A 17,143-nucleotide genomic window follows, 5' to 3' on the forward strand; every position below is an offset into this window, starting at 1 on the left:
TGACCAAAATCATCTAAAAAAATTTGTCCGGAGTGAAATACTTAGTTATTTATAAAACAGCTCGTGAAGTATGCTTTTTGCGCACGCACGCGATGTTTAGAGCACGAGCGGACCGAGTGCTATACATCGCCTAAGTGCGCAAAAAGTACTTCAACGCACAGTTTTATACACTATTTTATCTACCAAAAAACAAATAAAAAAACTGCAACTCTTCGTCACTGGAGTACATTCCTATTTTACAATTTTAGAACTTTGACATTTAAAAATTCAAACTTCTGTCAAACCACAAAACTGTCAAAACTTTTTTTGTAATATATTGCTCACATGTCATCACCATGACAAGGCGAAAGTTAAGGATATTTGATTATATGAAAGTGTGCTAAAAAACAGTGCGAAAAAGTAAATCCCATTTAAAATACATTATTACTTCAGGCACACTTTAAACCGTTCATGTACTGCTATCTATATTTACAATTTTCACACAATAAAAACGTATACATAATATGAGGTAGAGTAGATAAGAATTATTTTTGTGAATTTGGTTAACAAAAATTGGTTAAACAATTTTTCGACCGCGGTACCGCCTGACACTGTGTATTTGTTATAAGGATGTATTTGTTTGAGTAAGTTTGTGCAAAAAAATCGAATCAGAATAATTTACCTAGCGGGGGCGACGTTACAGCCTGGACTAATAAGTAGTTGAAACGGTCAAAACAAAGAGATGCACACTGCACACTCATCAAAAATGCACGTGAGATTATACTCGTATAAATTGTATAATCTACTTTTACTAACAAGGGTTAGGAAGAGTCAACTTTAACTATTAGTAAAAGTTTATTTAAATTTTTCAAATCAACTTTTACTGCTCGTTTCAGTTGGAGTTGACTCGAACTAGGAAAAGTCAACTCTAACTGAGAATCAACTTGAACTGTAACCTATGTCGTTTTGTCCGTAGAGCGTTTTAAAACAATAAAATTTGTAAATAAATATACAAAATAGACCAGGGCGCATCTGCAAAAATATTAGTACATTTGGATGTTGAGAGGTGACTCATTTTTTTTGCAGAAATTGCTTGAAAATAACTCATATAATAATATTTGAGCTATCCTCCCACTCAAAAAGGTCCGGAAAATTGTTTAACTAATCAAAATGTCAAAAAATGAAGGAAAAATTCGATTTTTTCTTCATTTTTTGATTATAACTTTAAAAGTATTCATTTCCGAGAAAAGTTGCACTGACATAAAAGTTGCGTAATTAAATTTCCTACAATATAGGATTATTTAAGATTTTTAAAAATTGTCACCCTTGTTGCAAAATAGCAATAATTGCGAAAAAACCATAAAAAACAAGTATTCGCATTTTACGTTTTTGAACGATTTATGCTACACTTAGGAGCTTTATATTTCCCCTAGAAAAACTTTATGATATAATAAAACAATACTGTAAATTTCATTAAGGCCATCGGTACATAATTCGCAAATATTTTAAGGCTATCCCTACTTTTTCTGTCTTTACACGGCAAATTACGTGTAGTAAAATTCTCACTGGTATGGATATGTAAACTTTACTTGACAATGTCATCATTAACTTTAAAGATGGCTTTTGAATGTTCTTGGATAACTGTTACTTGTGTAATTAATTGCCTTAATTATTAATTCAGTTAATTAATATGATAATTTTTTCACTAACTATGTATTCAGTGATTGTAATAATTTATCTACTGTACAACAAAAACTAATAATCAATCGAAAAAAGAGGAAAAATGATAATGTGATTTTTTAATAACATATTGTTACTATGAAACGCTTACAATTTTGAATATCTTTAACAACAAAATACTTGGATCACTGCATATATCCTGGTTATTCTCTGCTTGGATCTTCCATAAATAATAAACAATAAATAACTTTTTATTAAGTTCACGTCTTAAATCAATTATTTATCAAATACACTATCAATATTATTTAATCAACAACTCAAAATATTCCCGATGCCATGTCAAATATTTAAAATTGTCACTGTCTGACTGACAGTGCTGACAATATTCTATCTATTCGACTGTGTGCGTTGTATGACAAAGATAGATTTGGAAAATATTACCACGGACATTGTGTTCATTTTTTTTCGAATCCTGAATTTCGAATCCTAATTAAAAATCACACTAAATTTTCTCTTAATTTTTCACCCCTGTAACTTATTAAAATAAACATTATAGCAGTTCTCGGGGACTTTCGGCCCTCGCTAATAACGTAATCTTTCATTCTGCGTTTAAATTTTTCAAAAATACTTGTTAGTTTTGGAGCAGAAACATTGGGCATTGGAGCAGAAACTACGTACCCATCCTCTTAAGATCGGTGTAATAGATTTTGAAAAATAAATTTTGAAATCCAGCTTTCGCAAATAAAATTTATTTTTTCAAAATGTTGCAGGACTGGAAATAAAACAGACAGTAAGTTGAATTTTTTTACATATAGAAGAATACTGTACCTTTCATTTGCAATTTGCAAAATTAAAATCGGTTAACTACCACGGTGTCAGGAATTTTTTTAATAAACATTAATTTTTGGTGCTACGCGCAGGACAGCGGATATGTTTTCTTTGATTGGGCATTCCAGTGACCTTTGAAAATAATTGATAAATTTTAATTTTTAGTACATTTCGATATAAATAAATAAATTTGTGTATTGCAAAATAAAAACACATACTCTGTCCATTGAAATTACACTTTTTTTAGCAAAAACTTTCTTTGTTCATATATCTTAACTTCGAGAATAAAAGATTATTATTTTTAAACAGGTGCAATTGTTTAAATAATATTTCACAAACAATAATCAAATTAGTTTGATTTTTGTGGAATTAAAATATTAAAATACAACAAAATATAGAGTAAGAAAATAATATATTAGATAAAGATTGGAAGAAATTTTGGTGGAAATCAACTTGTGTGAATCGAACACCGCTGTCCTGCGCGTAGCACCAAAAATTAATGTTTATTTAAAAAAAATTCTGACGCCGTGGTAGTTAACCGATTTTAATTTTGCAAATTGCAAATGAAAGGTACAATATTCTTCTATACGCCAAAAACATTCAACTTTCTATCTGCTTTACTTTCAGTCCTGCAACATTTTTTATTACACGCCACATTTTATTGTATAGGATTTGTCCTATCCAACAAAACGTTCAATAAGACGTAGCGTGAAAACGGGCCTTAAGAGATGTTGAAATTAACGAAAATGTCAAGGATCACAAAAATACGAATATATACAACAATTATCCGACTTAATAAATATATCGAGCTAAAGTTAGATATATGCAGCTAATAATATACGGAGGTTTCAAAGAGGAGAATATCTGGCGGAGAAGAACCAATAATAATATAATGCAAATATAAGGACACTAAAAATACCGATACTTGATTAAGATGGTTCGATCATACAGCTCGAATGAAAGAAGGAAGAATTCTACAGGAATTAATAAACACTGAGCCTGGTACAAAAAGAGCTTCCGAAGACAATGGATTGAGTCGGTAACTAATTTCAAAAATTTCAGAAATTAATATACACTTGCGAGCAAAAAAATACCAAATACTACCTGTGACAACCAATTAGACAGAGGTCCCAGTATACTGAAGTCAGAAGTCATAAAAGCAATATAACAAGCCAAAAACAATAAAGCACCTGGACCAGATCAAATCCCTGTTGAGCTACTTAAACTTTTAGACGAGGAAAACATTACCCATTTGACTACTTTCTTTAACAAAATTTACAACGAAGGAAAAATACCAGATGATTGGTTGGAGTCACTGTTTATAACATTACCAAAGAAAAGCAGTCCCTTCAAATGCAGCGATTTTAGACTAATCAGTTTGAAGAGTAACACACTTAAGATACTTTTACGTATTATACAAAACCGAGTATTCCTTCTGTGCGAAACTAGAATGGGTAATAAGCAATTTGGATTTAGAAATGGTCTAGGAACTAGAGAAGCACTATTTTGTATGCGCGTTCTATTACAAAAAAAGGTTTGGATGACAGACAAGAGGGAGTAAGGCTAGGCGGAGAAGTAATCAACAATATTAGATACGCTGACGATACAGCCATTCTTGCTGAAAATTTACAAGATCTTCAGACACTATTAAATCTAGTCAGTCAAGCAAGATATCGGAGAGGCCTTAAAATCAACATTTCAAAAACAAAGTTGATGGCAGTTCTGGCAAAGTGGATACATCAAGGTCAGCTTTCTCTTGATGGAGAGGAGTTAGAACGGGTAAATCATTTCAAGTACCTTGGCAGCTGGTTAAATGTAAATTGTGACTCTGATCAAGAGATAATGACTAGGATCGAAATATCACGGAAGGCTTTTATGACCTGGAAACCAGTTTTATGCAACAGAAACCTGTCGATGAATATTCGAAAGAAGGTGATGAAATGTTATGTGTGGTCTATTATATTGTATGGATGTGAGACATGGACGTTAAAAACCACAATGCTAAACAAAATAGAAGCATTCGAATTGTGGTACTATCGACGAATCCTAAAGATATCGTGGGTTTCTCACACTTCCAATGGAGATGTTCTTCAAATGCTGAATTCAAAACGTCTGTTCATAAGCATCATAAAGAGGAGAAAAACAGAATACTTCGGCCATATAATTAGAGGACCTAAATACCATCTGCTTCGCCTTGTAATACAAGAAAAGGTGGAGGGAAAGAGATGGATTAGTCGAAAGAAACTTTCATGGTTGCGTAATATTAGACAATGGTGTGGCTGCACAGTAGAAGAATTATTTCGCGCAGCAGCCGATAGAGAGTGATTTCAGGAAATTGTAAACATGATGACGGCCAACGTCTGAATACAGACACGGCACCTAAAGAAGTAGAGCAAAAAATCGGGCCACTCGATGAATAATTGTACACGTTAGATATCTCGAATTTCCTAAATCTGTTGTCCGATTTGAGTAATTTTTTTAGTATGTTATAGCCTTATTATTTAAGAAAATCGATGTAATAATACGGTTGCTAGACAGGTAAATGTCATTTTAAACCGGGTGTAACAATTATACTGTGTTTTTTCCTTAAAGTTTCGAAGACCCTGTGGAATATTCTAGCATATATAAAATATTTAAATTAAAACTCAATTATAGTCTTAGGCTTTATTAACATTTTCTTTTTTGATTCATTTGCTTATGGTGGATAATAAAAAGTTAGGTACGTTAACATCTAGGCATGTTTTTCATCAATAAATCCTCATTTTCTGCTTAGTTTAATAAACAAGCCTAAATTAGGCGATGAGAAATTAACAATTTAATGGATGTCAAATTGTTAACAGTTAAAAAGTGTCTGGTTTGTTGTGAAAGTAGTATTATTGTGTGTATTAGTAGATTTATTATTTAAAGTAAGTCCGTATTTTTTTTGTTGTGTGGTGGAAATGGAACGCGCTACAAGAATTTGACCCGCAACGAGTGTGTTCAAGCAGTGATTTTCAGTGTTCAGCAGCGAAGGACTTAGCTACATGTGCTATCAGCTCCTTATATTGGTAACAATTTTTTGCTAATGGACGATAATGCAAGACCTCACGTTCAAGAACTGCAACCGAATATTGACAACAGGTAAAGCTTAGGACTTTGAATTGGCCATCGCATAGTCCAGATCTTAACCGGATCGAACATTTATGGGACATAATTGGCAGAAGACTACGACAGCGTTTGCCACCTCCTAGAACCTTACAAGAGATAGAAACAGTAGCTCTAGAGATTTGGAATGATATTTATCAAGACCAAATAGCATACCTTATTTGTAATATAAAAGTACATATCTCTTTTATTATCGAACATAAGCGAATTAATCAAAAAACAAAATGTTAAGAAAGCCTAAGACTGTAATTGAGTTTTAATTTAAATATTTTATATATGCTAGAATATTCCACAGGGTGTTCCAAACTTTAAGGAACAAACACAGTATACTTGTTACACCCGGTTTAAAATGACATTTACCTGTCTAGCAAGAGTATTATTACATCGATTTTCTTAAATAATAAGGCTATAACATACTAAAAAAATTACTCAAATTGGACAACAGGTTTAGGAAATTCTAGACATCTAGCATGTATAATTCATCGAGTGACCCGATTTTTTTGCTCGCAAGTGTATTATAATATTGTAGTCTTCTCTCTTCTTTCTTCCTCTTCGGGTACCTGGTTATTTCTGTTGTTGAACTCCTGGACATCTTTTTCTTAGGGGCTATATTCGGCACCGTGCATACTTCGCCCATTGGCTATCTTCGGTAACCATCTGGCTAACCCCTGATTAGATGTGTTTTTCTCTATACATCCTCTGGATTCGACTTCTATTGAGGATGGCTCTATAATTCTTTATTAGGTCTTATGGGTCTTTATCAGTCTTTTTGAGGCTTTGTAAAAGAAGTACCCTGTCCTGTTCTCAGTTATCTCCCTCATTGGTGTGTAATTTACTCGGATGGTTGCATTTGATATTCTGTCTAGCCATGTCGTTTCTTCAGTTAATGTATAACACACCGTGTTTGTGCTTTCCAAGTTCTTCCAGTTAGTTTCTGCTGAGAAACAAAGACTACAGATATCTAGAATATCACCGATCTTACGTAGGCCTAATATAATGGATCTTCTTGGCCTTCGTCAGAGGGCTGGACCTGCCCTCTTAGTCTTCTGTCGAAGACGACAGTTTAGTCTTCTGTCGAGGTGAACTCCTAGATACTGGAAGGATTCTTCTGATTGGATAAAGTTTCCTCTTATAGTGAGTTCAATTAATGCTGGATTTTGTTACTGCGTAAAGATGATAAATGGCGTCTTTTCCGCGTTGATTTTTATCTTCCATTTATCCGTGAATTCCGAAATCCTTCCTAAATGATTTTCAAGTGTCTCGACAATTCTTCTGTCATCTTTTTCTGCTGTATATATTGCCGTATCGTCCGCGTATAGGGCTGCATTTGTTCTTGCAACTATTAAATTGTTGAGAGTACAAAATTGGAAAACCTAGAAAATGGCACAAAGAAATATATAACAATTTATTCGTAGCTGTAAGGAAAATATGTGTATAGGCATGCCAAAATTAAATCTTTTCGTATACCTCACTGTTACTACTAAATTAATAATATATAAAAACTACTAGTAGCGTAAATCTTATTTTTATATATTTTTTTATTTTTCAGATCGATCATAGTAATGGATATAGAAAGAACGGCAAGTCATGATCTGAAATGCACCATATGCAAGAATTATCTTAATATAGCGCCCGTACTAACCTCAGACGATGGCAAAGTAACCAAATGTGGCAGGTGCCAATACACCGGACCAAATTTAAGCAACAGAAACACCTTGTACGAGTCAATAGGATCAAAGCTACGGTTTCCTTGCATCAATGAAGAATGTAAACACAGACTGGCATGGAACGACGTCCAGCGCCACGAAAGATCGTGCCAATACCGAAAGATCTCTTGTCCGTTTTGGAACTGCAGAGACAAGAATATATCTTTTATCATATCAAACGACATAAGTCACTTTGAGTCCTGTCATCCAGGATCAATGCACTATGGACCAATCACACTTAATTATAAAGTCATCACCCACCATCAGTCTTTCATAAAATTACTCATTGTAAACGATATTCCCTTTTTAATGTTTATTCATTGTCTTAAATTTGGCGAAACTGCCATTCTTGTAGGCGTTTTTTCCTTTGACCAGAAACAGCACGATTATGAAATAAAAATTCGTTCTGATTCTGAATCTAGCAGATACACAGTATTTAGAGAAAAAGTTCCTCTTTACGATGAACAGCAACATTGCTTGTATTGTCTGCAGAATATTTGTTTCCTTGAAAACCACAAGTTTTCCAAAAAGCATCCAGACAACCAAAATCAAAGGTATGCTTTGTATTCGAATATTGATATTCTAGCGGCCAAGTCCTTACTTCAGGCCGAGAACTTAATGTTCGATATTAGTGTAGTTGAACGTGAACATGAAGAAAACGACAGTATTATTAGTAGGAATAGCGACTAAAATTGTGATAGTTTATTTAAAATAGTGGTATCATTTTCCACAGAACCGCAATATACCCAAAAGTATTCGCTCCGTGCATGACTGACGCGACACCTAGAGCCTTCACTTGACATTATTGGAGCTCACAATTTGAGGTTAAGCATATGATAAATACGGTACCCCGTCAAAAAAGCTCCGACATAATATCCCGCACACAAAATAGCTCCGACAAAATAGCCTGCAGACAAAATCGCCGCGGAATAATAGCCCGCCGACAAAATAGCCCCGACAAAATAGCCCCGAAAAAAAAGCTCCCTTCAGAATTCATCATGAAATAATTCCTTAAAAATACATTTTTTCGGAAATGGTAATTATCCTCTATTCAGATGTTTATCTTAACCACATTAAATAAAAATTGTCTTTTCGGAGAACTCGAGTCCTGTCTTTCCTGCCTCTTGGAAGTTTGAACAATAAAGTTAGGCAAAAATCAATGTTAGTTTATGATATAAACATTTTTTTCTGTTTTCGGGCAACAGTAAAATGCATTTTAAATTAAATAAATTAAATACATTCTTCCTTTTTGTCAAATAATTTAAATTAAAAAAAAGTTTTTGGACACCTTGTATAAATAATTATGTAATTGTTTATAAGAGGCTGTTTTAGCCGGGGCTATTTTAGCCGGGGCTGTTTTGACCGGGGCTATTTTGTGTGCGGGCTATTTTGTCGGGGCTATTTTGTGTGCGGGCTATTTTGTCGAGGCTATTTTGTGTTGAGGCTATTTTGACGGGGCTGTTTTGACATGGCTATTTTAACGGGCCACGGATAAATACATATTGTGAAGTTACAAATTATTAATATTTATTTTCTTAATGATATTTTTCCAATTTATGTATAAAATGGATGTAGTATTAAGAATTGGGTTTCTAAAAATTTATCACAATTAATTTTTCCAACTTCAAACGGAACAGTAAGCGAAAAATCTATCCTTGTTTTTAAACTAGGAGGAGTAATTCAAATTTACCGCACTGTAATGCTTGTTTGTAATTGATCCAACCTCAGGCAAGTTTACTCCAATAAATTATGAACTTTTGACACTATTGAGATTTATAAAATTCTGACAACTATTGACATTTAAAATTCATAGGTTAATTAAGTTATATCGGCGATTTTTTGTGTTTTCTGAGTTATTCCTTTATTTTTTAGATTTTTAGTCTGCATTTATATGTATAAAAAACTGTTGTTTTTAGAATACTTTAGCAAATTGTTATTAGTCTTATAAGTTGACCGATACTGATTACTGGATTTCCGTCAAAGGCCGATATGGTCAACTAAAAAAGAAAATGAATCTGGTAATTTTTATAGTGACATTATTTGGTGTGAATCTTTTGAGTTTTGAGTTTACTCTTCATAGTTTAAATCTTGTCTGTGATTCATATATGTCATTATTGGGGATGTGCATATAGAAATTACACTTACTATTTTGGCTATTATTAGCACAATTAAATACTTACAAAACATTTATCTATCATTTTTGATAAAATTTGTTATACAAACAATAGCAATGACATTACAAAGATACCTCCAATATTGTCATATTTTGTCGCTACTCACGCTGGCATCATTTTAGGGTATCCCACCATGGTCACGCACGGAGCGAATACCCAAAAATATAGCATAATGTTACATTTTTAACGTACACATTACATGTATACACTTTTTTCATATATACGGACATGCTAAGTAGAATTTTTGTAATAACTGCCAATGGACTTTTTCACAGTAATGATTTAGGTAAAACTGTCATCTACATAACATATCTTTAGATATTTTCTATTACCGCAGGTAGGTATACTAAGATGTGTTTGTAGTAAACTACTACATCGTGAGTTTAACTACTCTATTTTGGATATATATATATATAGATATAGATATATATATATATATATATATATATATATATATATATATATATATATATATATATATATATATATATATATATATATATATATATATATATATATATAACACCGGTTTATAGCGTCCTGCGCCTTCCGGTTCCTATTCTCCAGCCGCGTCGATCTGTCCAATCTCCTGGTCGGAGATCTCTCTCAGACATGACTTTCTGGATTCCACTTATCCAGGTTGTTTTCGGTCTGCCCCTTTTCCTTCTTTCCGGGGGTTGCCATTCCATTATTAGCTTTGGGAGTCGATGTTCCTCCATTCTTTGTACATGGCCATACCAACAAAGTTGTTTTTGTTGGACTTCTTCAATTATGTTTGTTTTTCTATTCATAACATCTCGTACCCGTTCATTCGTTATATGTGAGACTCTGGAGATGCAGGCCGATCTTCGCCAGAAGTCCATTTCCAGTGCAAGCAACTTCTGTTCTGTTCGCTTATTCAGTTGCCAGGTTTCACATCCATACAGTACCACGCTTTTAAAGATGCTATTATAAAGCTGTGTTTTCTTTTCTTTTGATATGGTTTTTGACCAAAGTAGCGAGTTCAAAGCTCCTATTACCTTCTTTCCTTTCATAATTCTTTCCTCTATTTCGAATTCTGTCCTTCCACTTTGTTGGATTCTCGTTCCAAGGTATACATAATCAGAGCTTGGCTCGATAACCATATCATCCTCTAGATGTAACTCACTTTTCTGTCCAATATATTTTGGATATATAACCAAATTTATATGGAATTACCATGTATTTCAAACTGATATTTATTTCTTTTGTATCAATTATTGTCATGCATGATAATGCACCTCCATATACCAGCAGAGTGACTAAAGACTTTCTTGAAGCAGAAGATATCACTATTCTGGAGTGGTCTGCTTGCTCACCCTACCTTAACCCTACAGAGCATTTGTGGGATATGCTTAAAGGAACAATTAGAGCCCGCCGGGATAATCCACAAAACACATATTGGTTTTTATATTCGCGTGAAATAATGGGACTAAATATAAATGTTCAAAAGACCAAATATATGTGTTGCAGTAGGTTAAGCAACCCGACATCTACAAGAATAATAATTGAGGACCTAGAGCTGGAAGGTGTCGACACCTTCATATACTTAAGCACACTGCTAAAGTATACTAAAAGTAAAGTAAACTAAAGATAACAACGTCAGTTAAGAAATTAAAAAAAGAATAGTGCCGCCAATAAGTGTTACTATGGCTTAAGAAGACAGATGGTCTCAAAAATAAATACCTATTAAAATTAAATTGACTCTACAAAACAGTAATAAGACCAGGTAATAACCAAGTAACTTGGATACTTACACAGAATGGCCAAGAACTGCTCAGACGTTTTGAGCGAAAAATCCTAAGAAGAATATATATATGGAGGGATAAAAGAGCAAGGTTTGTGGCGCAGGCGTTACAACTTTGAGTTGTATAGAAGTTTTAGAGAACCTGACGTTGTAAAATTCATCAAGGTAGCACGCCTTAGATGGATAGGGCATGTAATCAGGCGAGAGGAAGAAAAGTTTTTGACCGAAGAGGGCCGATAGGGCAACGAGCAAGGGGAAGGCCGAGACTTAGGTACCAAGACAACTTAGAGAACGATTTAAAATCTATTGGAATTAAAGCATGGATAAGAGTTGCCAGAGACAGAGACGAATGGAGTATTGTTCTGAAGAAGGCTTTGGCTTATAAAGAGCTGTAACGCCACTGATGATGATTATGATGAAAGGATAAAAAATAGATGATTGCATATAAGTTTGGTTGTATATAATATATTCTGTCAATAAAAACCGAATATACGGTGGCAATAAACTATTTTATAGACATTTTTGTGTTATTATATAAATATGTTATGTGATGCGGTGAAATTGGCCGTTACTGATAGGTTTCGTTGCATTGGCATAGGAACACTACTGTGTGGAACTTCTTCTTAGAATTAAACTGATATACTTCGACAAGATTCTTTAAGCAATAATATACAATCAGACAATGTTAGCCGTGTATGTTAATTAGAATACTGTTTTAAAAGGCTCAAAATAGTTTATAAAACGGTTGTCTTATGCTAATTGTACATATTGGACAGTTGTCTTTTCTACAACTTCCACGTTTTTTTACTTGTTACACAAAATGTTACTAGACTGTTCAATAAGTTTTGCTGTTCGATAATAAAAACACAATTGTATAATATAATCTTCCTGAAAATCAGTACGCTTGTTCCAATGAGATTCCACTTTATAAATTCCATCCCTGAAGGGAAAATTTGGAAGGGTTGCAAAATATGTCTTCATAGCTGTTATGGCCTCATCATTTGACAAAAACGCTTTTATCGCATGATTTTTTTAGGTATTGAAATATATGGAAGTCGCTAGGGGCCAAATCTGATGAATAAGGTCCATGCTCCAACAATTCCAACTTTGATTTATGGATTTTGGCCATTGTTAAAATGTTCATATAATACGATGCATTGTCCTGATGAAAAATGATTTTTTTCTTCTTCAAACCAGGTCTTTTTGTACTAATTTTTTCCTTCAGCTGGTCTAAAAGGTTACAATAATATCCACAAAAGTTATCTACAAACAAAATTACTCTCGCATCTCAAAAAACTGATGCTAACTCGTTTCGGAGACAGGTTTCGTAGATCCAGGTTTACACAACTCTTAGCCTCTTGTTTTGATTCAGGATGATGGTGATAGATTGAAGTCTCATCCATAGTGATGCATAGATGCACAAAATCTACTTTATCCTTTCGAAAGCGCTCTATAACTCTGTATGTTGCTGAGAAAGTCGCATTCGAATGTGTTTTTGTTCCGTTGTTAGCGAATGTGGCCCTCATTGTGAACACAGCTTTCTGCAACCCAATACTTCAGTCAAAATATTGCTTACACCACCCAATGAGATGCCTAGGGCTTCTACTAAATCTCTTTCAGTCACTCGACGATTTTCCAATACCATATTCTCTATTTTTTTACGATTTCTGGCGTTGTTGCTGTTTTTGGACGTCCTTGACGTAGATCATCTTCAAGGCTTATACGACACGTTTAAATTCAGCAACTTATCTTTCTGCTGTATTAATTGAAGGCCAAGAATCCCTAGCCACTTTAAACATTCGTTCATTAATTTTCTTTGCTTTTAAACTTTCCAAAAATATAAATTGAATCACTGCATGAGACTTGGTTGTTTCCATTGTAAAAAATACTGTTACACGTCGATACTAAATGATTTGTAAACAAAAAATGAATTGACAAATTGAATTGGCTCTCCACGTTGAGCGCCAATTTTGCCGTGTTCATATTGACAATGATATATCGAACTCATCTCCAAATGCCAACATTGGACCAAGAAACAAATTCGATATAACATCATCAACACCAACACGGCGAACATGAGACTTTATGTGGGTCCTTGTATTCTACTCCTCTGCATTCCCCAGGCATACGGTACACTATCAATAAAAAGGAATGAATTTCGGTATAAATGCTTTATTTTCTCATATCTTTGGTTATAATTCAGGATATACATTATAGTCATTGTGAAGTTACTTTATATAAAAAAAACTGTCTCTGCTGACAGGCAAATACAAGATTCAATTAAAAACTTAGCTTGTGGTGTGGAGGCTTCTTCCGGCACTGTCCTAGGTTATCTACAGCTCCAGATCTGCTTCGGGAGGCGTCAGGCGAAAATTTGATGTACGGTGGTTTCCTCCGGAGCTAATTAACTGTTCGTCGAACCCATGGGTGACTGTCTCGAGGAAGTGCTACTTTACTATTCACGTGATTACTTATCTGGGGAACATACTAATCTCTGACCCAAAACTGACGTGTTAAGGCTAGGGCCACGCCCTTCTCCTGGGTGCCAATTAGGTCTGCAGTTACTTGATGCTACTTACTTGGCGGATATTATAGAAATCAACCAGAAAGGCACCAGCATGGTATTTATGAAAGTAAAAGAAATTAATTGAAGGTCAGCATTAGCTGATTACGAAAAAGACACTCTTATTGAAACTGGTAAAGTTGAACGCTTTAAAATTACGAAAAAGTTAATGGCTTGATAAATACCGTTGCTTCGGAATAAAATATTTAGAAAGAACGACTACTGGAAATAATTAAACGGTTTAAAATGAAAATGACAATATTTTGTCAATAAATACTATCTGAGAGAATAGAAATATTTTTTCTAATTTAAATCGGGCATCACTAACTTCATTTTAAAATTGAAAATGTATATACAGGGTGCACAAAAAGAGTATAGATGGAACGACTAATGAATGTTTGCTAAAAATTAAAAACAACAGCTCCCTGGGAGGGCCTCTAAATGCAGAGTGGGCCTCATTAAAATAAATTCTACAAAGTAGCGGGTTTGCACGCTACAAGTTTCATACACGTTCATATGAAAAGTGTACCAACATAACAAAAAAAATTAGGCTAGTCGCAACGCCCTCTCTTATCAAGCCGCAAAATTTATTGAACAGCCTTATAAACGCCTACAAATAGACTCTTTAATAAGCTTAACTTACTTTTGCTTTAATGTGAAATATATTGTAATTGAAAAGGCAAAAAAATGGACAACTATCTTCGTCTATTTTTGCTTTTCGTAGAAATCCGTACATCCAGTAATAGAGTTTATAGAGCTTCTATATCACAATAATTCGCCCTCTGTCAAACTCAATGAATTGGTGATAATGCTTCTTTGCACTCTAGATATCCTAAACATTTGTAAACAATGTTTAGGATACCTAACTATACTTTACAAAATTTTAATTTCTACTCTCCCTATAAGCTATATTTGTTGACTAAGTTGTAGTTAAAAAGAAATCAGATAAAGACAAATTATTACTCTGATAAAGCTAAAAACTTCATTTGCTTATAAAGTTTGCCTAAAATTGTATACAGTTAACCCAATAAATACCGTCTTTTACTTGGTGATCGGATTTTTTGTCATGTACTTATATTCTCTATTTTATCATTAATTAGTCTAAAATATTTAAAAGACAATCTCTAATTTTTGGTACTATATATTCATCCTAGCAGTTTCATATTTTCATTTCCTAGAAGGCTATTACTACCATCTCAGATGCCATGAAAGAGATACGCGAAATTCGTTGTCTGAATAGTTTAGAGCGTAGGCGCAAAATTTCGGGCCAATGCTTTTTAAATGCATTCATTTTTTTTTCAAAGCCTGAGAAAACTAATAAATATTTTTCAAAAATTTAAACGCAGAATGAAAGATTACATTATTACAATGTTCAACTATTAAACTATAAAATAATAGTCATACTGATAGTATCGTTCGATGTGAACCATTCTGATAGTATGGAAATGGCCTCTATTGTATAGGAAATGGAATTATGCACAATATATTAAGCTCATTTAAAATCAAACAATAAATTGGCGACAATCAATAAAACCCCCACCTTGAACCATTGGAAAAATGTAATGTTTAGGTTTTAGATTAGGAATACCATTAAAAGCAAAGAATATAGAAGAGTTTATTCATTAAGTAGTTTATAGAGTAGTAGTACACTATACATTCCTTTTCTAAGCAGCGTCTCTAAACAAAAACCAATTTCTTGAATGTTACTTTCTGTTTTAATTCGCCTCCACTCCACTTCTCAGAAACCTTTGTACTAACGCTAATTGAAAGAACATATTTTCCCTCGTCATCAACCCGTACGCGTCCACTGCTGGACATCTGGACAAAACAGGCATCTGTTTTGTTTTGTCTCTGTTTTGTGCGGCTGGCACACAGTTACCGATCATGCTTCAGATCGATATTTTCCCTAACTTTAACAAATGAAATGAAAAGTTTTTATTTAGAATTTGGAACCCCAGTTGGAACATTTTCTGTCTTCCAGTTAACCTCGCAGTATAGTGTTATTGTGATAATATTTTCGTCAAAATATGTTAATGTTTGTAGGTTATCATATCTAGATCAATAATAGAAAAATATATTTACCTTTTATAATACAATAACAAACCACTATTTAGACAGTTTCAATGCAAGACTAGAAGTGTTCGTTTCTAATTTTTTGTATTACCATTGTTTGGTAACATTTACGAAGGCTTCAGATGTCAATCTGCTTAAGTCTACAGTAAGTCTGTTTCTACAAATAAATTTTGCAAGGATATTTTAAACTTTGAGATGTGGATTTTTGCGATACACTGAAGATTCCATGGACGGACGTCATAGTCCAAGAGGCAGCGCTGAAAAATCTCTTTGAATTTGCTAAAGCTAGATTTTTCACAGTTGATTACTGTGATTGTGTAGAGAAACATACTGCGGTCGGTCAAGCGAAACGTAGAACAGGGGTTACTGAGAGGGTATCAAAGTTGCTTTCATACGAAGGTAATTAAATCCATTTACTAAGGCTGAAAATCAGTACACACATTCTAAATTAAATATAAACAAAAGTTAATATAGTCGGTCAGCTGTATGACAGGACAGAGCCGGTAGGTCGGCCCCAGTGAATGTACAGGGTTATTCACTATATTTTGACCCCCTTGTAAACAGCTTTATTTACAGAATTAGAAATTTGATTTTTAAATGATTTTTTGACATATATGTCTTACTAGTGACGTCATCCATTTGGGCGTGATGACGTAATCGACAATTTTTTAAAATGGGAATAGGGGTCGAGTGCGAGCTCATTTGAAAGGTTATTCAATTCCCTATTCAGTAATATAAACATTGACATGATTAATTATACAGGATGTTCAAAAAAATTTTTATTTAATTAGATTAATTGTTTAATTAATAAATCAAAAAAATTTTTTGGACACCCTGTATAAATAAAGATCTTAATGTTTATAGTACTGTATAGAGAATTGAATAACCTTTTAAATGAGCTAGCACACGACCCCTATTTTCTCATTTAAAAAAATAGTCGATTACGTCATCACGCCCAGATGGATGACGTCACTAGTACGATATATATGTCAAAAAATCATAATTAAAAAATCGAATAACTTTTGTATTTTACATTTTTTTTAATTCTGTAAATAAAGCAGTTTACAAGGGGGTCAAAATATAGTGAATAATTCTGTACATTCATTGGGGCCGACCGACCGGCTCTGTCCCGTCATACAGCTGACCGACTATAATAACTTTTATTTATATTTAATTTAGAATGTGTGTACTGATTTTCAGCCTTAGTAAATGGAATTAATTACCTTCGTAG

At 33.6% G+C, this 17,143-nt stretch overlaps 2 protein-coding genes across 3 annotated transcripts in view; both read left to right on the forward strand.

The window, feature by feature from the left end:
• Positions 1-15,545, forward strand: part of LOC126885736 (uncharacterized) — a 97,821-nt gene extending 82,276 nt beyond the window's left edge. For both annotated transcript variants that reach the window (XM_050652512.1, XM_050652513.1), the window contains exon 2: positions 7,181-15,545. In XM_050652512.1, the coding sequence (XP_050508469.1) occupies positions 7,181-8,027 (847 nt within the window). In that variant the 3' untranslated portion in view covers positions 8,028-15,545. The remainder of the gene's footprint in view (positions 1-7,180) is intronic.
• The window catches only part of LOC126885731 (valine--tRNA ligase-like), a 184,640-nt gene that overhangs the window by 115,041 nt on the left and 52,456 nt on the right, over positions 1-17,143 (forward strand). The window lies entirely within an intron of this gene.

Source organism: Diabrotica virgifera, chromosome 5 (assembly GCF_917563875.1).
Source record: "Diabrotica virgifera virgifera chromosome 5, PGI_DIABVI_V3a".
NCBI classification, from domain to species: Eukaryota; Metazoa; Arthropoda; class Insecta; order Coleoptera; family Chrysomelidae; genus Diabrotica; species Diabrotica virgifera.